Source organism: Malania oleifera, chromosome 9 (genome assembly GCF_029873635.1).
Source record: "Malania oleifera isolate guangnan ecotype guangnan chromosome 9, ASM2987363v1, whole genome shotgun sequence".
Classification (NCBI taxonomy): Eukaryota; Viridiplantae; Streptophyta; class Magnoliopsida; order Santalales; family Ximeniaceae; genus Malania; species Malania oleifera.
Window position 1 is genome coordinate 91,008,124 of NC_080425.1, and position 27,729 is coordinate 91,035,852.

At 37.3% G+C, this 27,729-nt stretch overlaps 2 protein-coding genes across 8 annotated transcripts; both read right to left on the reverse strand.

Moving 5' to 3' along the window:
- Positions 1-283: 283 nt before the first annotated feature.
- Positions 284-18,884, reverse strand: LOC131164085 (thioredoxin-like protein CITRX, chloroplastic). Of its 7 annotated transcripts, XR_009139207.1 has the most exons (7): positions 18,475-18,832; positions 18,253-18,375; positions 7,967-8,047; positions 7,330-7,533; positions 1,493-1,620; positions 1,350-1,412; positions 284-506 (listed from the first exon to the last, which is right to left on the reverse strand). XR_009139207.1 is itself a non-coding variant. In XM_058121045.1 (4 exons), exons 1-4 carry the CDS (start codon positions 18,712-18,714, stop codon positions 7,417-7,419), a joined length of 561 nt encoding a protein of 186 aa, XP_057977028.1. In that variant the 5' UTR covers positions 18,715-18,884; the 3' UTR covers positions 6,376-7,416. The 7 variants fall into 7 exon arrangements, 2 of the variants coding, with proteins under 2 accessions (XP_057977028.1, XP_057977029.1); XR_009139205.1 differs by lacking the exons at positions 1,350-1,412; positions 1,493-1,620; XR_009139208.1 differs by lacking the exons at positions 1,350-1,412; positions 1,493-1,620 and having other exon boundaries at positions 7,330-7,563.
- Positions 18,885-22,313: 3,429 nt separating this feature from the next.
- LOC131164086 (trihelix transcription factor ASIL2) lies at positions 22,314-24,434 on the reverse strand. The gene is made up of 2 exons (XM_058121047.1): positions 23,098-24,434; positions 22,314-22,930 (listed from the first exon to the last, which is right to left on the reverse strand). The coding sequence occupies exons 1-2, from the start codon at positions 23,770-23,772 to the stop codon at positions 22,511-22,513; spliced, it is 1,095 nt and encodes a 364-aa protein (XP_057977030.1). The 5' UTR covers positions 23,773-24,434; the 3' UTR covers positions 22,314-22,510.
- Between the last annotated feature and the right edge of the window lie 3,295 nt (positions 24,435-27,729).

The following is a 27,729-nucleotide window of genomic DNA, read 5'->3' on the forward strand; positions in this document are numbered from 1 at the left end:
ATTATGAGTTTATAATTTAATATAACGGTATACTAGAACTGTGTTGGTGTTATATTATTTTCTGGAATGGTTGAAAAGAATGCATGTATAGTAATTGTTTGTAGTGGCGTACAGACAACAGGTAGTTTTGTCACGCCCTGAACCCCGAAATGGGACCTGGAGGTGATAATGTAATCTAACCTGTCATTGTATTATACAAATCATTCACAGATACAGAACAAAGGATGAGGGTCCGACCCCGTGGGGTTCCCAGGCACCCTAGACATATCCAATCACAATCATGTACGCAGCAGAAAAAGTATTTCTATATCAACATATGCAGTACCATACTAGAGTCTATACATGAGCCAAACACAGCTCTATCAAAACGTACAACGGGTCCCCAAATACAACCAAAAATGGCAACTCAACAAAACTACAGTCCTAACACTTACCTAAGCGCTAAGGCAGTACATTGGCCACTACGCTCCCTACACCAGGACGTTAGTTCCGGATACTCGAAGGACCTGTAAAAATGTATGTACAGCAGGGGTGAGACACCTTTCAATAAGGAAGAACACAGGTTATATCGGTGTGTGGCATTTGAGTGTTATCATGATGCAACATACACGTAATTAAATGCAAATCCAGTACTAATTTACACAGTGCGTTCACGCACATATACGATGGTCATTTATACACAGCCCCATCACAATACACACACATGATAAGTAACCCGGTGTCGTCACACACATCGGCCCAAAGCCGGTCCGTGACAATCCAGCTTTGGCCCATAGCCATCCGCGAAACACGGCACTACCGACACATGGCTAGTCCTCGACTCCCATGGCATCGTATCAGCGGTAACTGATGGATCCACACCCTTCAGCCTGATCTGCCGGAATAGGCTCACGCCCTTGGATATAGAGCCGGTCACTCTTGCCTACGTGGCAAGCGATAAACACACGCCCTCGGATATAGAGCCGGTCACTCTCAGTACCTGAACTCCTTTTGGAATTGCGATTCCATCAACCATTTCGCAATCACACACACATGCATGCTCATATAACCAAATAAACCACACTAATTTGGTAATCTATAACATGGTTTTCCAAACAAATACAATTTATACACAGTCAAGGCACGACCATCCCAATGACGCAGTATAAATCACATATATACTCGGTTTTCAACAAAACCTGGGATTCAGCCCGTTGCCCCCTTTTTCCAAAAACTGCAATAATGAAAAACCCATAGTTTTCCCCGTTAGATCCCCCTAAATGAGTAACCAAAACATACACAAGACCGTGGACAACAGTTCCACCAAGTCCAATTTCAAAAATAACCAATATAGCACAGTTTCCCCTTACCTTAACCCTGTAAGCAAATCCCGAACTCCAAGGCTCCTAAACAGCGAACCGAGTTCCAAAAACCTACAATCAACAGTACAGAAAATACTCACAAGATTGATACCTATAAAACTACCGGATCAGAATTGAAAACCGAGTCTTACCTCGATTTTTCGCCAAAACTCGAAAACCTCCGAAACGAGATTCCGATCCGTAGAAGTTGTAGAGAATCCTTCCACGATCCTTGTGGTAACTTTCGTTTCCCGATTCTATCAATGATCGGCGAAGAAATCTAAAGAGAGAGAGTAGGGAGGGTTTAGAGAGAGAGAGAGAGAGAGATATTAAGTTTGCTTAATGAAGAAGAAATGAAATTTCCCTTTTATAGCCCTTGACCCTGCCCAATTTCGTCGACGAAATGGAGCCTTCATCGACGAATCTTTCACTGAGTTCATCGACGAATGGATGGCCTCATAGACGAATCCTGATATTTCCTGATTCCCAAACCTCTCGGCTTTTTCTCGTCAATGAGGCTCTGAATTTCGTCAATGAGAAAAGCACGCACTTCGTCGACGAACTCGGCTTCGTCGACAAAGCCTGGTAAATTCCAATTTTGCCCCACTCTTAATATTTAAATCTAGTTATCACGGTTCGGGTTCTTACACGTTTTATGAAATTGTAAAGTATGGTTTAAGAACTCTGATGGACCATAGAATGCTCAGTACCGTAACTACAGTAATGAAGAGTTTAGTGCAACACGCGTCTCCGAGAGAGAGTGTTGGTATTGAATAGTCGATTGGGTAAGTGAAGTGTAGAGTTCCCACCTAGAGTTTAGACCATCTATGGGATGACCATTCGTACTAGCAGATATATAGTATAGTTGACTTAATCTGGTGGCAGGCCGACCAGGGCTAAGTCCAGCCTACGGGCCGCACAACTCGTCATGGGGGGGAAGCATGTCGTTTATCCATTAGGGGGTGAGTTCTTATATTTATATTTGTAGATTTAAGTAGAGTATAATAAAGTAAAGTACATGAAAATAGAGCATATGAAAACAGAGTATAATAGAGCAGAGTATTCCAGAGGTTACAGTTCATAGAGTATAGTTGCAAAATATTTACAGTACACAGCTTATAGTTGTAAAAGTATTAATAGCTTATAGTTTATAATATTTATATAGGTGTGAGTTATAATTTGCATGTGAAAATTATTTATAGTAAAGTATTAAATGTATTTTATATTGTAACATTACATGTGATTGGGACGAAGTAAACTCTCCGTCCGAGAGCTTGCTAAGTAAGACAAGTACCCTGATAGGTATCAGTTGTAGCTATACCCAAGTTAAATGGGCAAGGTTATATAAGGTATCAGAACAAAGGGGCATTACATGTTATGAGCTTGTAATCTCCCCAATTCTTAGGAACTCTCGCTTATAAATAATTATATATGTGTGAGTATAGTCTATAAATGTATTAACAGCTGTTGTTATTTATTAAAAAATAGTTATATTTTACATACACTAAACTCATGATAGTCACACATTGATAATATTCTATTTTGACTTACTGGGAAGTGTCTCATCCCAATATACAATCCATCTTTTTCAGGACCTCTGGTGATCGATTTTAGAAAGTTCCAAAACAGGGTTTGATAGTATAACATAACATGAGTGGCTATAGAAACTCATATGTATTTTGGTTATGTTTTATAGTTCTGGTTATGTAATATGCTGGAATGGATATACCCTTTTTGGTTGTATAATATAGTGCTCTGATATTTTAATTGAGGATGTATTATTAATTCTGCTGCGTGCATGATGATTGTGGTATAAGAGATAAGTCGAAGGAACACATAACACCCCGGACCCCAATTGGCCGGTTCAGGGCGTTACACTTAAGATTTCAAAAAAATCTAGGGGCTTCTCCTGAGGTATTAAGAATTTTATAATCCTCCCATAAGTTTGTCATAAAAGACACTAATCTCTCATTATATTTTGCAAAATGATAAGAAATTTTAGAGGTATAAGTGTCTCAAAAATCAAATATCTAGGAAAGTCTGTGAGAGTTTTGAAATTTCAAGAGAGATCTCTAAATGTTTTTTGATATTTCAAAGAAAGTTCATATCTTTTTACCAAACCTAAAGGGAGGCCATTGCCTTTTGTGATTTCTTTTAATATGATTAAAATTTTTAAAAATTAATTTTTAGTAAAATATAAAATTAATTTTTTTTTTCATTTTTATTGTATATTTTATATTTTTTCAATAATTGAGCATGAAAATTTAAATTATATTTTTCTTTTAGAACTTTCTTTAATAATGTTTTGGAACTTCCAAATGAGAATGAAATAGGAAGATAAAAGCAAGTAGTCAATCCTCCCTCTATTACTAGCAAAAACATGGATTGCTACATAAAATTATTTGTCAAGTACATTAGATGTATACATGAAATTAATATGATTTCCAAAAAATAATTATAACTATCTAATCTAATTAAAATATAGACACATGGTAAAATTTTATATTGATCTCAATATTTGCACCTAGTGTACCTAATATTTTTTTCCTAAATAATATATTAAAAGTTTAAATTCTCAATAAAAAAAAAAAAAAGAGAATAGAGTTAGTAAATTGTACAGACATCATTCCAAATAAAGAAAGAGAAAAACGTCTGTCCTACTTCATTGTGCGCTTCATTTTGTATGGTTGATTAAATATTACCTTAGCTTAATTAACCCTCTTTCTCCTCCTTAGTTTCAAGTTTTGCGACACTTAAGTATACAATCAAATATAAAAATCATGTCGGAAAAAAAAGCCCCTATTTAGAGGCTCTCTCAACAATAACCCCAAATGAAGCTACATATGTAAAATGATGAAATAAACAAAAAACCAACAAATGTCAACCGCTAAGCCCATGTTTGGCTCATGAAATACTTATGGTAAAATTTGGAAAGTCACTTATAATTTTTTTTAAAAAAAAAATATTCACACTGTAAAATTTTAGAATAGTAATTTTATGTTTATTCCTTAACATTTTTGTACATAAACTATCAAATTCTTCTATTATAACCATTTTATTCCTCTTAATAAATATTGCACAACCAAATGTAACCTAAAGAAAAAATACACTACACCCTAAATATCTAAAAATAAAATTAGTCCAACAAATCTGCGATGGAAAAGTTTGCAAGAGGTTGGTGCTTGGATAGAAAAAATATATTTAGTACCATATATTTTTGGTTTATTATAGTTCTTTGAAATATAAGATGGTAAAAATGCTAATTAATTTGTGGGTTTTTAAATTAATTTTTGTTGCTAGCTTGATGGGTATTGTTTATTGGGGTTGGAAATGAATTTGGTTTTCAAGTTTTGAGTAGGCCAAATTGTAATGGTAGAATGCCTACCCCTAATATTTCTCAAGATATGTATTGAATTTGCAACTTGCAATATGCATTATCAAAGCATTTGGACAATTTCCTAAAATAAAGGTTCACATGCACATTGCACATGCAATGAAAATTCAAATAATCCAAAGCTTCCATCTATAAACCTATCCCTTTCAGATGTAGATGGGTACCCATTTTTCTATTTCAAGGGGGGTTACCTTTTCTTTTTTCTTTCCCCTAGTGGCAGCTAAAATAATGTTTGGTAATAGTAGTTCTTAACAATGTCAAAGTCATGAGAGAGAGAAAGAGAGAGAGAGAGAGGTAAGTTGGATTTTTTTTTTTGTCTTTTGGTTTTCAAACTTCGAAATACAATGACAAATATAGAAATAAAGAACTTGAATTTCTTAAATTCGCCTTGCATTATTTATATTAAAGAAAAATTCTGAATAAAAAGATTGATGCAAGTGTAATGATCTCTGTAGCTCTAGTGAGATGGGTTTACATTGATCCATTAGTCTCATGGTTTTGTAAGACAAAAGGTGTTTCAAAAAGATCTCACTAATATACATTTGTCGTGAGACTCTGAGATTCGATTGACACAACTGGCATAAGTCGACTCATCCCAATAGGCTTGATCTCGCTAAACCGAGCATGCCCGAGGTTGCTCGGTCTAGGCTGCCCAACAAAGTGGCAATAGGAGCCCAAGCCTTGTACCTGTACACGGCCCAAGTCGGTCTACCTCATTGACTCGAGCTTCAAAGAGGTTCGAGTAAGGCAACTCGAAGCTTCCCAAGCTAATTTGCACTTGGTGTGTTATGTAGGGATTGTTCGTGCACACGATGATCGAATTTATCGAAAATAGCCACATTCTCATTAAACTTGAAAGGTTGTATTCAAGCATAAACACAATGTGAGTGGCATTCCAATAATGATACCTTCCAAAACTCATTGCAAGTTTTTTAATCAAATTTTTTAGGTTATCGGCGAGTTGATTTTGAGAATAAGATTCCTAATTGTGTTCGTCAACAAAGCTCCTTTGATAATCGAGGCAAAACTAGAGTAGTGTTCAAGCTCATCCTCAAAATTTCTATCTTGACCCTAGATATATTTCAAATGATTTGTAAGAATTAGCAATGCAACTATGCTAAGTGCTCTCCATCTATAAAGTTCTATTCGTCTTCCTGTCAAAAACTATAAAAGTAAAAAGAAAAGATAAAAACCAAAAGTAAAAATTAAAATTTAAAACTAAGTCTGGTTAATATTTACAAATTTAAAATAGAAAAACCCTAATTAAATTCATGTTCACTTTTGCCCTTAAATCAAATAATAATTTAAAAATAGGGGGTAATACAAATAAAATCCAAAAATATTATAAATTAAAAAAATATTATAATAAAAAATAAAAATCAATTAAAATTATTTTATTTCATTATTATATTTTTAAGCTCATTTTTTAGTCCTTTAACAACAGTTCTATTACACACGACAATTGAAAAATGGTAAATTTAAATGACTTTCTATGTTTTTTTTTTTTTCAAAAATTTGGAAGATTTATAGACATTTTATTCTAATTATAGTTTAAATCTATCTGTCATTTTATTTTGATTTCATTAAAAATGAATAATTTAATCCGGAAAAGCCAATTCAGGACATTAAAACACTATAACAGGTCAAAAAACATAAAATTTGACAATTTTTGCTAAAATCTGACAGAAATAGAGAACTATCACTATCAACGAGCACATTGTCATGATCCGTTTCTTCACTGTTTAGAAACGAAACAAATAGCAGAAAACATAAATAACACTAAGCAGCCCCATAAAGCCAATTTTTGTGTTAAGTTTATTGTAGAACTTGGAGCAAACAAAGCTCACTGCAAGTTAATTAGACCATCTGGATTTTCACTTGACAGGGGATCGCCTAATCTACTGTTGCTTTGCTTCTCAGTCTCCTTTCATGATTCATTCCATTGAGAACCCAAAAAGAAACGAAGTTTGTAGTCCAGGTCCATTATGGGGGCAAGTTGCAACACTCCATAGACGTTGTCATTACCTACTGTCATGCTAAAAATATAACCCCTGGAGAACTTTTCTGATGCCTGGCCAAGGGGCACTAATTAGTTGTGCGCATGAAGAAGCTCGAGATTGACCCCGACATTTTTGCTTTAGTGACTGAGTTGATGCACCAACAGGTAAATGCATTGGGCCTAGACACGATGACAACCGACGTGCATACATCCACCAAACCTAGTGAGTTGAGCTTACATGCACAGGGCTTAATAACGTGCGCCAAACTTACATGCACAAGAAATGGAATGCTGTGGGTTCAGCTGCGCTGAGCTTAATGAGGTGCCACAGGTTTTGGTACGCCAAGCACAACAATGTTCTTTTGGCTTACATGAACTAGGCTTCATGGACTCTGTTGTCATTCAGCTTAATGGTGTGTGGGGCAAAGTTAGGTACCCAAGCTTAATAGTTGAATGCATTGAACTGAAATAGCAAGATGCTTCTCAGTGGACATATCAACATATCCTAAATATTCACATCATATGTGCTACAAAATTGTTTAACCCTGCTGCAGAATTTCAGTTAGAATCTTAAGTTACACAAGGATAAAACAAACCTCAAGTTAATCAGGAGAGGCTTGTACCATCAGCAACTCAGGTCATCCAGCAATATAGGTAACAACATCCCCCGTCCCCAGATTCCTTCACATGTCATTGTTGATTATATCCCGCATCATCTGAATAGGGATGAGCCCTTCAGTTCGGATTGCATCTTTATTAGAGTCTGGACTGATGAAAAACAATGTTGGCAACCCTCGAACCTGTGAAAATTTTTAACAGGTTTCTTCCCTCTGATTATACTCCATGAATTAAATTCTATTAGTAATCTAAGCCAAAAAATTCCCATGGTTATTTCTGTTGACTGTTGCCACAGAAATTCTGCTGAAAAAAACTGAACATTAAAAACAGCAGCAGCCCCAAACAATAAGCCATCACATACATGAAGTTTATTCATGCGACTAAGCGCAAGGGCTGGGAAACCTATCCACTAGGATATGAAAATCATAAAAATTGCAATGTGACAGGTTTCTCCTCACAAGACAACTTACATTGGAATAAATTTTCTACGGAAAAAGATTTAGTTGCCATCGTGTCAAACTAAAAATCTAAAAATAATGTAAAATCTCTATCAAGAAATTCCAGTACAATAGGACGAGCACAAGTTGACAAGAAAAAGAATTGATAGTGAAGTACCTGCATGTCGTGTGCAAATTCATACTCCTCATCTGTATCAACCTTTACAATCAACAACTTATTCTCGTACTCCACAGCAAGCTGTTGCAAGCATTAGAAGTTATTTGCGAGATTAAAATCTATATAAATTCAAATTAAATTGCTTGCATTGTGGGCTTTGTTAGCTGTACATATGAAATACAATTATAACTATTTTAAGGCTTTAGATGGCATCATAAATGTAGAATTTGTGCCTCGAATTTGGAGATTTTTCAACTCCATGAGTATGCTTTGGTTAGTCAACTGGCCTTCCGTGGGAGGTCAATCGCACAGCCATTTGCCTGCTTTTTGAACCCACGTAAAAGGGCTTGTTTTGAAGTTGCTTAGAGGAGAGCGTGTGTACTATAAATATTAGTCTTGAAAAAGAAATCACTTGGGTTTGGTCGAATTAGAGGATTTGGGGTTTTGAAAGACTCAGTTCAATCTCTTGCTCGTATCTTTTCTCTCTGTTTCATAGTGAAATCTTTTAGTCTCTCCACATGGGCATAAGCATAAGGCTGGACCATGTAAACCTAATAGAGTGGTGAACAGGCAATCACTGCAACAGAATTTTACAGTTAAAGACTCACTTGATTGGTCAACCGTAAACTACATGAACATTGGTTCTTAAAAAAAATAATTAAAAAAAATGCAACATCCAGTGGACAAGGCTCCATCTCCCATGCCATAATGTGAATCTGATCTGGCATGATGTATGTAAAATTACCTCCATATATAGAGAGGTTTTTTCCATGATTTGAACCTATGACATTCAGGTTTGGGTGTGACATCCTCATCATGTGGTCAAGGTTTGTCCTCATGAATATAAAAATAAATAAATATATAAATTACTTTTTCCCAAAGAGTCCTATATCTTTTAAGGCTGCCATACAACTCTAATTCCCCCACCCCATTTTTATTTTAAAGAACCCAACCATATTGCCCTATAGCATGCACTTAGGGTGTTCCATTAAGATGCATGTTATCTAGATCTTCCAGCATCCTGACCTGGATGAGCCTCTACTTCAGCCAACAACTAACTGGAAGAAGGGGGGGGGGGGTGTGGGGTGGTGGGGTTCTACACAATGAAGTCTTTGTTGGGCTACATACAAACAAAAGAATCATCAAGTTTTTCATGTGCTTGCTGGTCTCATATGCCAAGCATAAAATTGATAACTTTTTAGACACTAATAAAATCACTCAATATCGAAAATAACTGCAAGGAATTTACCCAATGTCCCAATCACTGGTATTTGGTCCAAAAATCAACAACAGTATTTCCTGAAAACGATAGCTAAATTCCTATGATCCAAAAGGCCCTGGATTAGAGTCCAAAAAGAAGGAAAACTTTCTCCCAATTAAAAATTGAAGAAGTTTTCTGTCAAATTCTCATGTTTCTCTTGAGCCCTAGAGTCCAAAAATGAAATACACTGCGGAAGTGTCGAAAATTCCACTTGTGAGTTTGTCCCACATTGAAAAAATTGAGTGGATGATGGGTGCTTATATACATGGTTGGGCCCAAGACCCAATAGTCTTAAACTTTTGGATCAAGTTAGTGTTCACCCATGTGTATCAAACCCATCTATGGACTCCTTCGGTGCTAACAAGCGGTATCAGAACCACCTAGAGTAAAAAAAAAAAAAAAAGGAGAATTTGAGTGTGCAGCAGCAGCAATTCCATATATTGCCGTAGCAATTTAGTCATGACCTCTGAAAGCTTTGCGCAACCATCTATTCCACGATTTGATGGTCACTATGACCATTGGAGCATGCTAATGGAGAATTTCATACGCTCTAAAGAGTATTGGCAGGTGATTGTTTCTGGGGTAATAGAACCAGCAGCCGGTACAGTGTTGACGGATGCGCAGAGGACAGAGTTAGGAGAGCTCAAACTGAAAGATTTGAAGGTAAAAAACTACCTTTTTCAGGCAATTAATCATTCTATCTTGGAGACAATTCTTTGCACGATACCACCAAGCAGATTTAGGATTCTATGTAGAAGAAGTATCAAGGATCAGCAAGGGCAAACAGGCAGTATCAGCAAGGGCAAAAAGGCAGCAGCTTCAGGCACTTCGATCTGAGTTCGAAATGCATCGAATGAAATCATGAGAGACAGTTGCAGATTACTTTTCTCGAACAATGGCAATTGTAAACAAGATGCGAATTCACAGAGACAAGACGGAGGATGTTACCATCATTGAGAAGATTCTTCGATCCATGACACCAAAATTCAATTTTGTTGTCTGTTCTATAGAGGAATCTAGGGATATTGATGAGCTTTCAATTGATGAACTATAGGGCTCATTGCTGGTTCATGAACAAAAAATTAACCAGCAGGAGAAATAGGAGCAAGCTTTGAAGGCCTCAACTGATAATCATTCTTCTGCACCACATAGAGGATGAGGTAGAAAATGAGTGAACAAGGATCGCAAAAACTTGCACCAGACCTCTAAAGATAATCAATTCCATGATTCTCAAGGGGGATGAAGAGGTCAAGGAGGCCACCACTCAACTACCAACAGGTCAAAGTCAGGAGACAAGTACAATATTGAGTGATTCAGATGTCATAGGTATGGCCTCTATCGTTCTGAGTGTCGTACGGACTTAAATAAAAATCGTGAAGAAAAATCTAATTTTGCAGAGAAGGAAAAAGAAGTGTCTTTATTGATGGTTTGTCTTGCCAAGGAGGAAACCCACAACAATTTGTGGTACTTGGACACAGGCTGCAGCAATAATATGTGTCGAGATAAATCTGCATTCTCTGATTTGGATGAATCCTTTCGTGATAGTGTGAAGTTTGTTGACAATTCTAGAGTCTTCATTATGGGGACAGGGAAGGTAACTATCCAAACCAAGGGAAACTCTGTTCAGACAATCTCTAATGTTCTTTTTATTCCAGATTTGAGAACAAATTTACTTAGTGTTGGTCAGCTTCAACAAAAGGGGTATGAAATCTCTATCAAAGACAGAGTTTGTAGAATTGAAGATGCGAAATTGGGCTTAATTGCTCAAGTCAACATGACAGCCAACCGAATGTTTCCAATGTATCTCCACAACACTACAAATTCATGCTTCTCTGCAAGATTGAAGGAGGAAGCTTGGTTATGGCACTTTCGCTACAGACATCTAAATTTTGGTGGATTATAGACGCTGCAACAAAAAAAAATATGGTGACTGGCCTTCCTAAATAAATTCTCAAGTCCTTCTCAAGTTTGTGAAGAATATGTTGTTAGCAAACAAAATCATGATCCTTTTTCGAAAGGGAAATCATGGAGAGCAAAGAAAGCATTGAAGATGGTGCATTCCGACCTTTGTGGACCAATAAATCCACCTTCTAATGGAGGTAAAAAAAGATATATAATTACCTTCATTGATGATTATAGTCGGAAAACTTAGGCATATTTTTTGTAGGAAAAATATGAAGCTTTTGTGGCCTTTAAAAACTTTAAAGCGCTTGTTGAGAAAGAAGTTGGAAGCCCAATAAAAATTCTTCGCACTGACCGTGGTGGAGAATACAACTCACATGAATTTGCAAATTTTTGTGAGTTCCATGGAATCAAAAGGCAACTTACAAAAGCATACACGCCTCAACAAAATGGAGTTTGCGAGAGGAAAAATCGCACTATTTAGAATATGGTGTGAAGTCTTTTGACAATGAGTGGCATTCCAACAAATTTTTGGCCTAAAGCAATTAATTGGAGCATTCGTATATTGAACAAAAGCCCCATTCTCACTGTTCAAAATATGACACCAGAGGAAGCATGGATTGGACAAAGACCGGTGGTAGATTATTTCAAAATTTTTGGGTGTATTGCTTATTCCCACATTCCGGATGAAAGAGAAGAAAGTTGGATGACAAAGGAGAAAAATGCATTTTTCTTGGTGTCAGTGATCAATCAAAATCGTACAAAATGTACAATCCTATCACCAAGAAAATTGTCATTAGCCATGATGTTGTATTTGATGAAGATAGAATCTAGTCTTGGAGCAGCAGTGGCATTGGACAGACAATACCAGCAAACTTTGATAGTGTAAATGAAGAAGAAACACAACAGCCTCATCAACAACAAGCTCCAGCAGTTTCTACTCTTGAAGATCCTCAAAATGAAGTTTCTACAGCAATTGCAACTTCACAAGCAGCAGCGGAACATAATGAGCAGGATGATGCTATAGCACCCTCACACCCTCAACGTGTTAGATGGAGGCCAGCAGGGATGCAAGACTATAAGGTAACAGGAATTGATCATTATAAGGATCCACTTACTCATTTTGCCCAATTTTCAGACTGTGACCTAGTAACTTTCAATGAGACTATCAAAGAATCAAAGTGGCGGAAAGCTACAGATGCTGAAATTGAGGTCATTGAGAGAAACAACACTTGGGAGTTAACAAAGCTTCCAAAAGGGCAAAAGATTTACAAGACAAAGTTGAAGGAGATCGGTGAAGTTGACAAGTACAAGGCGCGTTTGGTGGCCAAGGGCTATAAGCAAAAATTTGGTACTGATTACAAAGAAGTCTTTGCTTCGATTGCAAGGCATGACACAATCAGATTGGTGATTGCATTGACAGCTCAAAACTCGTGGCCTATTTTCCAGTTGGATGTGAAATCAGCATTTCTAGAAGGAGATTCACAAGAACGGGTATTTGTTGATCAACCTCTTGGTTATGTGAAGCTAGGTAATGAGCATAAGGTGTATAAGTTGAAAAAAGCTCTACATGGGCTTAAACAAGCTCCAAGAGCTTGGTACAGCCGTATAGAAGCTTATTTTTTGAAGGAAGGTTTTAGAAGATGTCCATATGAGCATACTCTATTTATTAAAATTGGAGTAGGAAAGATGCTTTTTGTATGCTTATATGTAGATGTTTTAATTTACACTGGAAATGACAAGGCCAAGTTTGAAAAGTTTAAAAAAGTCCATGATGATTGAATTTGATATGTCTGATCTTGGAATGCTGCATTATTTTCTTGGCATTGAAGTTGTTCAATCAACTACTGGAATTTTTATTTCTCAAAAGAAGTGTGTGCGAGAAACTTTAGATGATTGCAGATGAAAAATTGCAATTCGGTGAATACACTAACTAAGTTTGGTTTGAAGCTAAATAAAGATCATGAAGGAAAGAAGGTTGATGACACTCTTTACAAGCAGATTGTGGGAAACTTAATGTATTTGACAGTAACAAGGCCAGATATGATGTATTAAGTGAGTCTCATTAGCATCATGGAAAATCCGACAGAGATGCATCTGCTAGCTGCCAAGAGAATACTTCGATACTTGGAAGGTACTAAGGAATTTGGGCCGTTCTACAAGAAGGGAGAGAAATCAAACTTGATTGGTTTTATTGACAGCAATTATGCAGGGGATCAAGATGATAGAAAAAGTACTTCAAGCTATGTTTTTGTCCTTGGTTCAGGGGCTGTTTCATGGTCATCCAAGAAACAATCAATCGTCACTCTATCAACCACTGAAGCTAAGTTTGTTGCTGCAACTTCATGTACATGTCAAGCCATATGGCTGAAGAGAATTCTTGAAGAACTTCATTTCAAGAGACAAGTGCTACTGCAATTTTTTGTGGCAACAATTCAGCAATCAAACTCTCCAAAAATCCAGTTTTACATGGGAGAAGTAAGCACATAGATGTGAAGTTTCATTTCCTAAGAGATCTCACAAAAGCTAGAACAATTGAACTCATCTACTATAGGAGTGAAGATCAACTTGCAGATATATTCACAAAGCCTCTCAAATTGCCTTCGTTTATGAAGTTAAGAGAATTGTTGGGTGTTTGTATGCTGGATTTTTTATTGACTTCGGAGCTTCTTTTTTTTTTTTTTCTCTTTTTTTTGAATTGTGTATTAAATTGAATGTTTGAAGACGTCAGTTTAGGGGGGGTGTTATGAATTTGTTTTGTTTTGAATTTGTCAAACTTGTCTTTCACGTGGGTCATTAGATGTATGATGAGCAGACCTAGTCTTTAGGCATGTCATTAGTTTGTTTTTAGTCTTGCAGATCATGGGTTAGTGGTCAAAAGTTGTTGCTATTTTTCAGTTTTTTTTCATTGATGTATTGCCTATTTAAAGGGCTATTGGTTAATTGAATAATATAGTAGAAAATCTTCTTCTCCTCCATTTTTATCTCTCCCTCACTTGTGAGTTCCAACTGCTCTCCCTTAAATGGAAACCGTCTCCCTTATTTGTAAGCCCAATTCTCCAATAGTTGCTCAAGCGGGCCTTACCACCATACCTTACGTGCCTCGGATTGCATTCCATGTGCCTCCAAACCAATTCTACCTCCCACATCTAGACCCTATTCGGATCCATCTTATTGGCCTCGGTCATACACTTGGTCCTCCAACTGTTACCACGCCAAGAGAATTAGCTTCACGCCTTGACTTTTTCAGTAATGTCGCTCACCCAAAGTTACAAATCGTCGGTTCTAATACCACTGTTTGAAATAGGAGGAGAAGAAAGTTTTTCTTCTATATTATTCAATTAACCAATAGCCCTTTAAATAGGCAATACATCAACTGAAAAAAACTGAAAAATAGCAACAACTTTTGACCACTAACCCATGATCTGCAACACTAAAACAAACTAATAACGTGCCTAAAGACTAGGTCTACTCATCCTACATCTAAGGACCCACGTGAAAGACAAGTTTGACAAATTCAAAACAAAACAAATTCATTACACCCCCCCCCCACCCTAAACTGACGTCTTCAAACATTCAGTTTAATACACAACTAAAAAGAAGAGCAGCTTCGAAGTCCCTAAAAAGTCCAGCATACAAACACCCAACAATTCTCTTAACTTCATAAACAAAGGCAATTTGAGAGGCTTTGTGAAAGTTACTGGATCGTAGTCTCTCAAATTGCCTTCGTTTCTAAAGTTAAGAGAATTGTTGGGTGTTTGTATGCTGGATTTTTTAGGGACTTCGAAGCTGTTTTTTTTTTTCTGAATTGTGTATTAAACTGAATGTTTGAAGCGTCCGTTTAAAGGGTGGGGGGGGGGGGTTTTATGAATTTGTTTTGTTTTGAATTTGTCAAACTTGTCTTTCATGTGGGTCCTTAGATGTAGGATGAGTAGACCTAGTCTTTAGGCTTGTTATTAGTTTGTTTTTAGTGTTGCAGATCATGGGTTAGTGGTCAAAAGTTGTACTATTTTTCAGTTTTTTTTTTTAATGATGTATTGCCTATTTAAAGGGCTATTGGTTAATTGAATAATATAGTTGAAAAGTTTTCTTCTCCCCCATTTTTATCTCTCCCTCGCTTGTGAGTTCCAATTGCTCCCCCTTAAATGGAAACCGTCTCCCTTATTCGTAAGTCTAATTCTCCAGTAGTTGCTTAAGGGGGCCTTACCATCATGCCTTACGTGCCTCAGATTGCATTCCATGTGCCTCCGAACCAATTCTACCTCCCACATCTTGACCCTATTTGGATCCATCTTCCAAACCTAGATAATCCTTATTGGCCTCAATCATACATTTGGTCCTCCAATTGTTACCACATCAAGAAATTAGCTTCACACCTCAACTTTTTCTGTAACGTCGCTCGCCAAAACTTACAAACCGTCGGCTCTAATACCACTGTTTGAAATAGGAGGAGAAGAAAGCTTTTCTTCTATATTATTCAATTAACCAATAGCCCTTTAAATAGGCAATACATCAACGGAAAAAAACTGAAAAATAGCAACAAATTTTGACCACTAACCCATGATCTACAACACTAAAAGCAAACAAATAGCATGCTTAAAGACTAGGTCTACTCATCCTACATCCAAGGAACCACGTGAAAGACAAGTTTGACAAATTCAAAACAAAACAAATTCATAACAGGAAGTCCATAAACCCCTCCCAGTTCTACTCTTTTCAAAGCCCCAAAATCTCATCAACCAAAAATCATACACATTTTGCAGGGCCACCAATGCCTCACCAAAATAAGAGAACAATGTGTTCCAAACCTTTTGTGTTGATTTCACAACTCAAGATCATTTCATCTTAGGATAGACTTAAATATCAACACCATCCTACCCAAAACTCTCATACAATTTTACTAAAGATAACGCACCCCATACTTCTTCTTTTCTTTAATTACTGAGCAGAGCTTCCACTACTTTTTGTAAGATGACAACAAAGAATGGAAGGGGCAAAAATTTATCATTACCTGCTTCTTATCCATAAGCATTATGCTCTCCCAAACCTCAAGTGATAAAAAAGTCTCACCTCTATCAACTTGATATGGATGGCAAAGCAGAAATCAAGGAAGAATGCAATGCAAGCATAATATGATTATGTAAGTGTCGTGTTACAACTTACGCACACAGTTGTACTTCTAACAATGTAGCAGAAACCCATTAAAGGAGAGTGCAACAAGGATATGGGCATAGGATATGCATCAAAGACATCAAACATTGAATAGATCTACCATCATATCTGCACCTAACAGTGATGTCAACTAATTATAGGAAAAGGTGGGAAAGTTTCTGGTTCACTAAGATTCTGTTAGGAATCTCATGATACTTTCATAATATATTACTATCATGGTTTTAAATTGCAATTGTGGGTAGCGTAACGTAACGGTAATGAGTGTAACGGAAAGCGGGAGTAGCGGATGTTACATAACGGGAAGTGGGTGTACCGGCCGTGAATTTTTTTGAAGCACGCACAACCTTGTACATATTAGCATACTTGCACGTTTTAAACTTTTAGCCCTTCTTAGAAAGAGTTTTAGTGTATTTTGGATCATTTAGTTCGAGTAACTAAGTTCTTTGGTAATGGCAACAAGTTTACATTTGTTTTAAACCACCATTAATAGAAAAATTACGTGTGTGTGTGCATTTATACTTCTCATTGTTCTTATTTGTGATAAATTCTTATGTGTGCTAAATTAATTAATAAAACAAAATACATTATACACTCCATTAATCTATTAGACACATAAGACATACAAATAATACAAATATAAAATAGCTAGAAAAGAAAAATGATTGAAGTTGAAAAATATAGAACATAAATATCACATTACTAATATTATCAAAATAAAATATTTTCCTTACTAGTATTTTCAAATTGTTAATTAATGCATCTATTGTGAGTATTTAAAGAAATAGTAAATTTTGTATCATTGTCATCCTCTTTATAATCTTTTCCCCTCTCGCCACATGGTATATTGAGAATGATTTTGAAAGAGAGTAAAAAAGTGAGAAGAAAAAGTAAAAAATAAAATAAATTTTTTTGTGTAACAGTCTTGTAATGGTTACGTAACGGCCGTAGCGACCTTTACGTAACGGTCACGGTCAGTAACGACCACTACGGCCGTGATTTTTCTTCACACTGATTTCCCAGTGTGTAACGGTATCGGCAACCTAAAAAACCATTACGTAACGGCATTAGGTAACGGTCGCGGCCTTTATTTAAAACCATGATTACTATACTTCACAAATCTATCAAAATAAACATTTTACATAGGAGATACTAGATTTATAAAAACTTCATTGCAATCGACCATTCGGTGGCCTAATTTTTGGAGGTTAGACAAATCTAACACCAAGATACACACACGCACCAACAACTCAAGTCCTTGTAAAGTCCAAATACTTACATTGGCAAAGATTTTTTTTTTTTCCTATAAGATATTGTCTAAGATGTTTCAATGTCCTCATCATGATCATGGTCTATTTTTGAAAAGCACATGCAATATCATGATGTCAGGAATGTGTGATGGAAAAGCAGCCAATATTTGTTGATTGAAGCTGGAAAGAACTTTTGAAGTTCATCTCAAAGATGAAGCTCCTGAGGAATGACTATATCACAAAATGAAATTTTTAGAACACTTGTGAACTGCATACCCCCAGCCTTGACATTCATTCTATGTTAGTCATGCTCCACAACAAAGCAATTAAACAGAGTTTCAACGAGGTAAATGTTGGTTGCCACACCCTTTACTAACTCCAGGCAAGGATATCTCGCAGCCAGATTTTAACCATAAGGCCATCTTTACAATTAAAACTCATCACCTTCAAGACACCTTTCTCTCACAGAAGGGTGAGTAGAACCCAAAAATGGAATATCCTATTTCCCTATTCCCCAGTTACCTTGAAAACATGAGATATTCAGCATCAAGCACAGAATTTAGTGTCAAATTGAGAACTACACACTATGCAACTTTCCCATTTATGTTCTAAAATTTCAATCAAAACATGCATATGGGTACCGAAAACTGAAACCAACACACATAGCAAGCATTAAGATGGTTATACCCCGAAACTGATTATACCATTTCGAGTTCTTGAGCCATCAAAATGCAGGGGCCGCACCACGCCGCAAAGAAATCAATTAAAAGGGGTAGCTTTCTCTCCCCCTTTACAAGCAATTGAATCTCCTTTGCTGAGTACTTCTTCTGCCGAATTAAACCAACAAACGAACACACAAGCATTTCAAGTTAGAACATTATTTATATTTCAAATGCAAATACGCGGAGGCGTTTTTGAGAGCGTACCACAAGATAATCGTCGGCGAGATACTTGCCGGAGTGGGGTCTGCACAGCAACCTTCTGGGCTGCGTGGAGAGTGAAAATGGAGGGTTGGTGGCGAAGGGTGAGTTGAAGGGTTGCTGGGTTTTCTTCAAAGGGTTGTGAGGGTGGCTCGGCAGAGGTGACACTGATGGGTTATGAAGCGCAGAGATGGGGATGAAGCTGGCGATGCCATGACGGAGCAGGGTGGTTTGCAGAACAGCCATACGCAGAGAATCACACAGAAGATTTCCTCTCCCGGGCTGGAATTGGATTGGCCCCGAAATCCAATCCTTGCGAGATTGGGACTTTCGTCACTAAGCCCACCCGCATAATTAAGACTGAAATTGTATCTTCTTTCTTGTACTACAAAAGAATTTGCACACACCACTTTTTCATTTTTTACATTGAAGGCCCACATTATTTTAAACAACACAATGTTAATTTTTCATCGCAAGTTATTGTTTAAAAAATCTAGTCAAGATTTAAATTGAACTCATAATTTAATTCTTAACTTAAAAATTCTAACAAAAATCCAACTTCAGTCGACTGAAGTCTTTGTAAGCGCAAATTTGATCCTAAAGTTATTCCAAAAATTTTGTATGATTTTAGTCTTTTTAGAAAAAAAAATTTTTGTAAAATGTTAGGAGTCCTATGGTCAACCTATGGTCATTTGAACAATCAATTTATATCATGTAGATGCATGCATTATTACAGACCAAAGATATAAAAATTAAACGCAATACAATTACAATAAATGTCTTCTTCTTCTTTTACTCTTCAAATCTTCATGAAACAGTTAGGATAATGTGAGCTTTAAATCCTTTCTGGCTTCCATCTTTCTATTTTGTGTGTGCATTCCGAATAGTGAACTTGTTCAAAATGCTAGGCACACAAATGAAACACTTGTGTTTTTCAACATCAAAATAGAGATTTGACCTAAAATGCCAACAGTTCTGATTAAGATCTGAACCCTCCGCCATCTAAAGCCAATAAAGCTTTTGCTTAAGATACAGTTTGTTTGTAAGTGATTTGGATATGTACCAACTTTCAAGTTTCAACCAAATCTCAACCAGCGATTCCTCATTTATGATGTTATACATAACGTCATTGGCCAGACAATGTTGGATCATGGAAATCACTTTGGCTTCAAGCTCCTTCCAACTTGTATCATTCATGTCATCCAACTTCTTTCTGTACAAAGCCTTAACCATCCCTTGTTGCACCAGTAGATCTTTCACCCATCATTGCCATAGCCCAAAATTACCAATTTTTTTAAACTTGTTCACATCGAATTTAATCAAAGAAACCCCAACCATTGTAGAACCAATAACTCTGATACCATTTTTTGTTGTTCGTTCAACTTGAACTCGTGCAGTGGAAGCACACACAATCAAACATGAAATAATAAACAACCACTAATGTAATCACTGGATGATGAAATATACTCAAGAAGCAATTGAACAATAATAAGAAAAATAAAAAACACAACTAGAATGCACAAGATTTACGTGATTTGGAAATAGCCTATGTCCACGGGAGCAGCACTTTGGTTTTCACTGTGAACAATGTCAAAGCTACAATCTTTGGGTTATAGTATTATTTAAGTATGAACCCAATACGCACATATGTGTTATAGTATATCTAAACTACATTTTTGTCAATCCTTGGAGGAAATCCCTTTGTTTTAGCCCAATCTACAAGGCCTTGATTTGAAATCACGTAATATGTGCTGACGGTAACCATTGACGATTTGGTGCTAAGAAAAATGTCTTTTGCATACTGCCTGAAACCTTCAACGTTAGGGCCCAATCAGTTTGTCCTCGAATCTATAGTATCCTCTAATGCAATTGTCCTTACTTCACGTAGCTCTCTCTAGTACATGTGATCCACTCTGAATATGAGCCACATCCCCAATAGTTTCCCATACAAGTCATCATTTAATTCATGATATAACTTCTTACTTGAGGGAAATATATACTTTCCATCTTAGAAAAATAAACGTTCCAATTTTTCAATTCTCTCATGTTATACATATACCCTTATAATATTCGATAATCAATAGAGAAAGATGCCTTCATTCAAAATTTAACATGATATCAGAACTGGACCTTGGGCTGCTTAGTTCCTTCGTGGGTTGGACTTCTCCTCGCCTCATTTCCCCCTATGGGCTCTCATCGCCTCCTTTCTCCCATGGGCTCGAGGAGGAGTATTAATGTCCGTCCAGTCTCACATCGTCTCTGTGAATAGTTCCAAAACCAGTATAAGATTCTCTTAACTCTCTCTCCTTAATACTTAGGTTTTGAGGATGAGTTCTCTAACAAATAAAAATCATCAAAGATAAGTAATTAATGATATTTATTAGCAAGTTAATTTTTTATAAACACTTAGTTCAATCCTAGTACTAACCCTAATACTACTAAGCATGCTAGTGAGAACTTAAATTAAATTGTGTGTTCTAACAACTTCTTTGCATTTTCAACCTAAACCTCCGGTAAGTTTATTCAAAATTATTTTTTTTTTATAAAATCTTCATATGAGTTTCTTCATTTTCTTATTTAATCTAATCTCTAATATTTAATGCTAGTCATTAATCATCATCGTTTTAACCAACACATGAATTAGATTTTGAGTTAATAAGTCCATCAATTAAAAAAAAATATTAAAATTTAGATCTCTCTCTCTCTAAAAAAAAACTTGAAGGTCTACAAATTAATACTTCCTCAACCAAGTTAGACCGGTATCCTTAAATTGAGGCAAGGTGCATTCTAATAATTTTCTTTTCTTTTCAATTTTATTCTCTTATAACTTTCTTGAAATATTTAGAAAAAAAAAAAAATCATCATGAATATTTCTTCGAATTTTTATTTAATTTTATGACAAATATTTAATTTATAATACACCTCAAACAAAAAAACCTTAGAAGTTATTTAAGATCACTGGAAGTGACATTTCTTTATTGAATCTTGCTTTAGTCCTCAAAATATAATTCTCGCGTACATTTCTTCTTCTATACTTGGTTATTTGATATTTTAGTTGATTTACCATACATATTGGAGCATACATGAAATTGGAATCTTAATTATTTAGACACATGACATGAATCACTAAAATTCTTAGGCTAGATTTGTTGAATGAAATAAGCAAGATAGTAATTAATGAACTTTCAAATTATATAAAAATATAACAATTTCTCAAAAAAAGAAAAAAGAAAAAAAAGATAGGGCTATTTTAAAAAAATATAAAGTAAAAGTTAACATTTCTCAAACTATTACGACGGACAGATAATTATTCCCACTTTATTGTTGTCATTATTCTCACTTTATTGTAGTCATTTACTTCAAACTTGTACGAACATTATCTTTATAAACTATCACATGTCTACAGAAGCCATTACATTCTTTACTTTATTTTACAAAATTAATCCACCTCTAGTGTCTCGATCCTCAACATAAAAAAGTGTGTGTACAAGATTCATATACGTGTGGCATAGTATTATATTAATTCAAGCAATTGAAAAGATGCAAATGTTGCGAAAAGAAAATTTGCGGCCTTAGTGGTCAATCCCTATATGTGTAGTACCATTAGATGAATTTTCTTTTGAAACTCATAGTCCAAAATTTTATGCATTAGCCATAGCTAGTAGTGGGCTAGGCAGGCGTTCTTGTTATTACAATACTACTAGAAAATGTCTTGTACATGACATTTTAATTATCAAAACTTGAGATTTCATATGTTACAGATTTCACTTTCTATAAAAGAGTAAAAAGAATGTGAAATTAAATATGGGTTATTTCTCTTTGTGTAACCAAACCCGATAAACTAGTTGAACAAATTAAGAGAAGTGGTAATAAGATTAATTGTGAACACTGCTCTCTCTGTGAAAGAGAAGAACATTACAATGAGGTAGATACAACGTTATTTCAATTTCCCAACAATATATAGGGCAGAAGTCTTTTAACCAATTAGCCCATTTTGCTTGTTTTAAATATATGCGACTTTGATTTTTCTCATCGTCGACCATCAGTTTCTTCCAATTCTGAGTGAGGAATCAACACTCTTCCCAGCACCAGCAGCAAAGAGCCTGGCAATCTCCAACTGGGTATTGGCAATAATCTCTGTTCTCTTCAGATCCATCTCTGCTCTCTTGGCCTCGGCTTCAATTCTCATCCTCTCCAACTCCCGCATGGTGTCCATCCTGGCTTGCTCCGACCTCACCACCACCTCGGCTAGCCACCGGATGCTCTCCGCGATCTCCCACGAACTACTATCCTCTTCTGGCCTGCTCCTCCGCCGCTTCTTCTCCATTCTCGTCTTCATCTTTTGCGCCTTCGTCTTCTCCGGCACGTCGCTGCAGTACAAGGCTGGAGTGCTACTATCGGTGTCCATGGGAATTTTTTGTTCCGATGCATGAATCGATACCTTGGTTCCCTCTCCATCTTCCTATATCAAAGATCAAATTTTATATGTATAGTTACTCCAATCTTGAATTCATCATAGAAACAGTTTCACTGTATAAACCCTGAAACTTTAGAACAATTTACTCTTCAATTCCTAAGTAATGAAATGGGACTGGTCAACAAAAACGACAATTAATCTCAGCTAATTACCTTGAGTACCACTCGATCACCGCCGGCGGACTCATGCGAGTTTTGCGCGGTCCCATGCGGCGGCGGCGGCGGAGGCGGAGGCGGCACCGCAGGTGGTGGCTGCGGCGATGGTTCGAGCAAGACCAAAGGGGGGTTAACGGCAGTAACCGGAGGCGGAGCTGCAGGGGATGGCTCCGCAAGGGGCGGAGCAGGAGGCGGAGGAAGAGTGGGAATAAGAGGAGGAGCGGTTCCGCGGAGCAAGAGGTCGAGGCGGGGGAAGAGGGGCCAGGAGGAGGGGTCTGCAGTGGCGGATTCGGAGCGGTAGCGCTTCTTCATGGACTCAATTTTGTTCTTGCATTGGGTCTGGGTTTTGGGGGATTTGGTGGAGTTGGAGCGGGAGGAGACGTGGCGGGCGACGTCTTCCCAGTCGTGCCCTTTGAGCTTGGCTCGGTTCCGGAGCACCCATTTGGTTTCGTAGGCCTCCAGCAGGCTGGACACCGCGCCTTCGCTCCATTCGTCTCTCTTCAGCCTGTCACCGCCTCCTCCGCCGCCCAGGGGTGGCTTCTTGGGGGAGGAGTAGTCTTCGTGCTTGGCGGCGGCGGCGGCGGTGGAGGTGGCCGGGTTGGGGAGGAGGAGAGATGGGGGTTGGGCTTGCTGCTGCTGCTGCTGCTGCCGCTGGTTAGATTGTTTCTCCATCTCTCCCCATGCTTAAAACTTTTTACCTGTTTTTAGCTGCTAACATGTTAAAGCCAACACAATGAAAGAGTGAGTGTGAGAGAGAGAGAAATGGAACCATTAGTGGGAGGAGAGAGAGAAGGAGGAACCACTAGCATTAGAGAGAGAGAGAGAGAGAGGGAGAGAGGATAGCTAGTGGGGAACCAAAGAATGGTGAGAAGAATGTCAAGAGTGAAATGAGTGAATGTAGGCAATAGGGGTAATAAATTTAAACTGTGTTGTTGGTGGGTTTAGATAGCTTTAAAATTTTGGAGTGGGCATGTATGTTGGTTTTGTGTTCATTTGGTGTTGGTGCTGCCTGATGGCTTTTCTTTCCTTCTTTCTGTTGTTTTTTAATTTTTTTGGGGGGTGGGGAGTTTTGGCAGTTAGCGTTGATATGAAGCCAAGCAATTGAGCCATATGCATGTGTGTCAATCTCCACCGACGGTGGTGGTCACTCACGTGGGTTTGTCACCCACTCCATCCCATCACCACCACCACCACCTCCACCGCACCGCCACCACCATCCACCACCCACTCTGCACGCACTGCGCTGCCGTCACCCAACTTTAGCTTAGCTCCCCCCCCCCCCCCCTCTTTTATTTTTCTCTCTCATTCACATTCCCATTCACATTCACATTCACATTCACCACTTGATACCGTCAACTTTTAAAGCTATTTGTGGGTTCAGAAAGCAAGCAGTGGGGTGGTGATGTGGGAGAGAGGGTGCTGCTCCACCAGGGGTAATGAGTTGGGACCTATTAATTGGCTTTTTGGGCTATATAGGGTCTATGGGGATGCATGGATTGGGGACGATGGTCTACGGTAGTCTCTTTATTTGGCACAATATACTAATTAGCCATTGTGGTTGTATCCTGTCACTGCCTGCAGTGTCTCCCACATCAAGCTGTACGTTCACTTTCCTTGCCTACCCCATTCCTTCCATACCTATAGTATACTTTGGCCCCTCTCTTTGTTTTGTTACTTGAAGGGTACATTTCTTACGGCTAGGAAATCTAATAAAATAAAAATAATAAAATTTAAATATAAATATAAATACGATTCATAAATAGGCTGAGACACAAATATCTCGTTCTCTTTAAGGAGATTCAAGTCATTTGCAGTTTTTGGTTTAACCCACAAATCGGTGCAGTAGAACTCCTCAAAACTTGTTTCCCACAGAATGCAATAGTCCGATTTGAATCATATGATTCTCTTCAATTCTGTACAAACGAAAGAGTCCAAAGTTTCACTAAAAAACATATTTCTTTACTTGTTAAACTTTTTAAACTCAAAAGAATGATGATATGATGAGAATGAAGAGAAGATATTGGTGTGTTATGCTAATACCTTAATAGTCTATTTATAGGTACAAAATAACCTTTTATTCTCCATGTACTTTGTAACGATCCAAAATTCATACCATTTTTTTTCTTTTACTGTGCAAAGAAAATCATAGCTGTAGAGACCTAAAGAAATTATAATGATTAAATAATAGAGAGGGAAAGTGGTTTATTGGGCTCGTTGATGGGGACATGTGTCTCATCGACGAGGTGATACCAAGAGGCTATTTTTCAGTTCTGAATTTCGTTGACGAGGAATGAGTGTTTGTCAACGAACTTCCTTCATGGCCTCGTCGACGAAGACTAGTATATAAATTATAAATAGCCTAAACTCAAATTTTTTGCAGAATTTTCACGCACAAACCCTCTCTCTCTCTCTCTCTCTCTCTCTCTCTCTCTCTCTCTCTCTCTCTCTCTCTCTCTCTCTCTCTCTCTCTCTCTCTCTCCTGTTCGTCCTTGTAATGACATGCTATTTACTTAACATTTTTTTTTCTATATATCATAAACTTCATCTGTCTGAAGTACTACTAAAAATATCTCAAGCTCAAAGGAGCACTAGGGAAATCCTGTACGTCATACGTGTAACGACCTGAAGAATAATGGTATTTAAATAATAAAAATAAAGGGAATTGGAAACAGGAACAGAGGAGGTAGTCGACGACGTTGCAATTTGGATGGGATAATTCTAAGAAATTTTCCAAGGCCTTGTCGACAAACACAGGGGTTTCGTCAACACGGGTTCTTCAGGATCTCGTCAATGAAGTTCCATCTCGTCTTCGTTGACGAGAAGATATCGAGAGAGGATTTTTGGAAGACTAAAATTCGTCGACGAGGGTTGAGGTTCGTCAACGAACTTTCTACAGGACTCATCGACGAGGTGACATGGCTCGTCGACGAATCCCGCAGTATAAATAGGGTTAAACGTGATTTGCAGCTCATTTCCTGTGTAGAACCCCTCTCTCTCATCCTTCGGTTTCTCCTCCTTCTCTCTAAGATCTCCAGCCGTTTTTCCACCGGTTCGATGATCTGAAGCCACCACGACACTCCTGGGAAAGTTCTCTGCAAGTCTGCCAAAGCAGATCGTCGATGGGACTGAGTTGGAAAACATCCCAAATTCAGGGTAAGGCTTTCTACTCAGTATTTGGTTATTTGACAGTTGTAGAAAGTGTTGTACACGTAGAAATACTGAACTTTAGTTGTAGGAAATGTTATTTCCAGGGTGTTGAGTAGGGAACCCTGTAGGTGCGGGACAAATTTTCTTAGAGGCTTTTTAGGACTCAGGTAAGGGGATAAACTAAGTTAGTATTTTTATGGAAAGTATGTATAATATTATAGCATTTGATTTTAGAGAAATAAATATATTTATATATGATTTATATTTGGAAAATATTGCTGAAAATGATGGTATGTTAAATATATGAAAAACCTGTTTAGTATGGCATGAGTAGAAATTGTTATGAAATACTATTTTCTGAGAATGTGAATATGATACGAATTTTTATAATGAAAAACTAGCGTACAAGCCGAGATTTTTGTATATGTTTGCCGGCGTATGGGCCGAGTTATGTGTATGATTTGCAGGCATACGGACCGAGCTATGGAAATGATTTGCCAGCGTACAGGCTGTGCTATGTGTATGATTTTTCAGCGTATAAGCCGAGCTATGGAAATGAGTTACTAGCGTATGGGTTGTGCTATAATTATGATTTGCAGCGTACGGGTTGTGCTATGGATATGATTTGCCGGCGTACTAGCCAAGCTATGGTAAAATATGAAATACCGGCGTACGGGCCGATGATTTTCATGATATACGTGTATATGCAAAATGATATGATTGATTTGATAATTAATGATATGAAATATCAATGTCTCACAGTTTCAGTATATGTTATATGATATCAGAACCTGATTGGTTTGGTTTAGGTTAGCACTTGCATGGTACCGTTGCTATGTGTTTATGGTCATCATGATCATGATATTTGTGTTAACGTCGTTGTACAGAGTGGTGTGAGATTGGATGATCGATGTGATTTTTAAGAAGTGTGTGAGCGCCCCTGGTGTACGGATCAGGTTTGGCAGACCCATCAGACTTACAAACTGTACTTTTGACTTAGCAGTGCTCAGCCAACCATTGTCAGGTCCTACCTTCAGGCCACACAACCCAATCATGTGGGGGTAATACATGATAACAGTCAACTAACCTATCAGGATTGTTTTCGTATTATTATTTATATGAGATGAACTATGCTATGGAAACCATTATGTTTTGCTATATTTGATTACACATGTTTTCCCAGAAATGATGTATATATAGTTTTACTGGTTATGTTTATGATTATATGTATATCACATAAATGCCCATGTTGCCACACACTAGTGTTAGTTTATTTCCCTTATTGAGAGGTGTCTCACCCCGAATTTTATAAACATTTCAGGAGCCCCTAATAGGAGAGCGGGTAAAGCTCCACTAATCTTGTACGGTTGATTTGCCCTTCCAGAAGGGTAAGGGTTTTGATAGGGACGGATGTATTTTGTGGAAATGGCCCTAAAACATCTTGTGGGTTGTGTATTGAGTAAATATATATACAATGATTGT

What these genes read in the sequence shown, in the direction of transcription:
- LOC131164085 (XM_058121045.1), bottom strand. Translation starts at nt 18,714, where the DNA reads ATGGCTGTTCTGCAAACCACCCTGCTCCGTCATGGCATCGCCAGCTTC. An exon ending in TGGCTCAAGAACTCGAAATG is followed by an intron (nt 8,048 to 18,252) that starts GTATAATCAGTT and finishes TGCTTGCAACAG; the next exon opens with CTTGCTGTGGAGTACGAGAA. An exon ending in AATTTGCACACGACATGCAG is followed by an intron (nt 7,534 to 7,966) that starts GTACTTCACTAT and finishes AAATTTTCACAG; the next exon opens with GTTCGAGGGTTGCCAACATT.
- LOC131164086 (XM_058121047.1), bottom strand. Translation starts at nt 23,772, where the DNA reads ATGGAGAAACAATCTAACCAGCGGCAGCAGCAGCAGCAGCAGCAAGCC. An exon ending in GTGATCGAGTGGTACTCAAG is followed by an intron (nt 22,931 to 23,097) that starts GTAATTAGCTGA and finishes TCTTTGATATAG; the next exon opens with GAAGATGGAGAGGGAACCAA.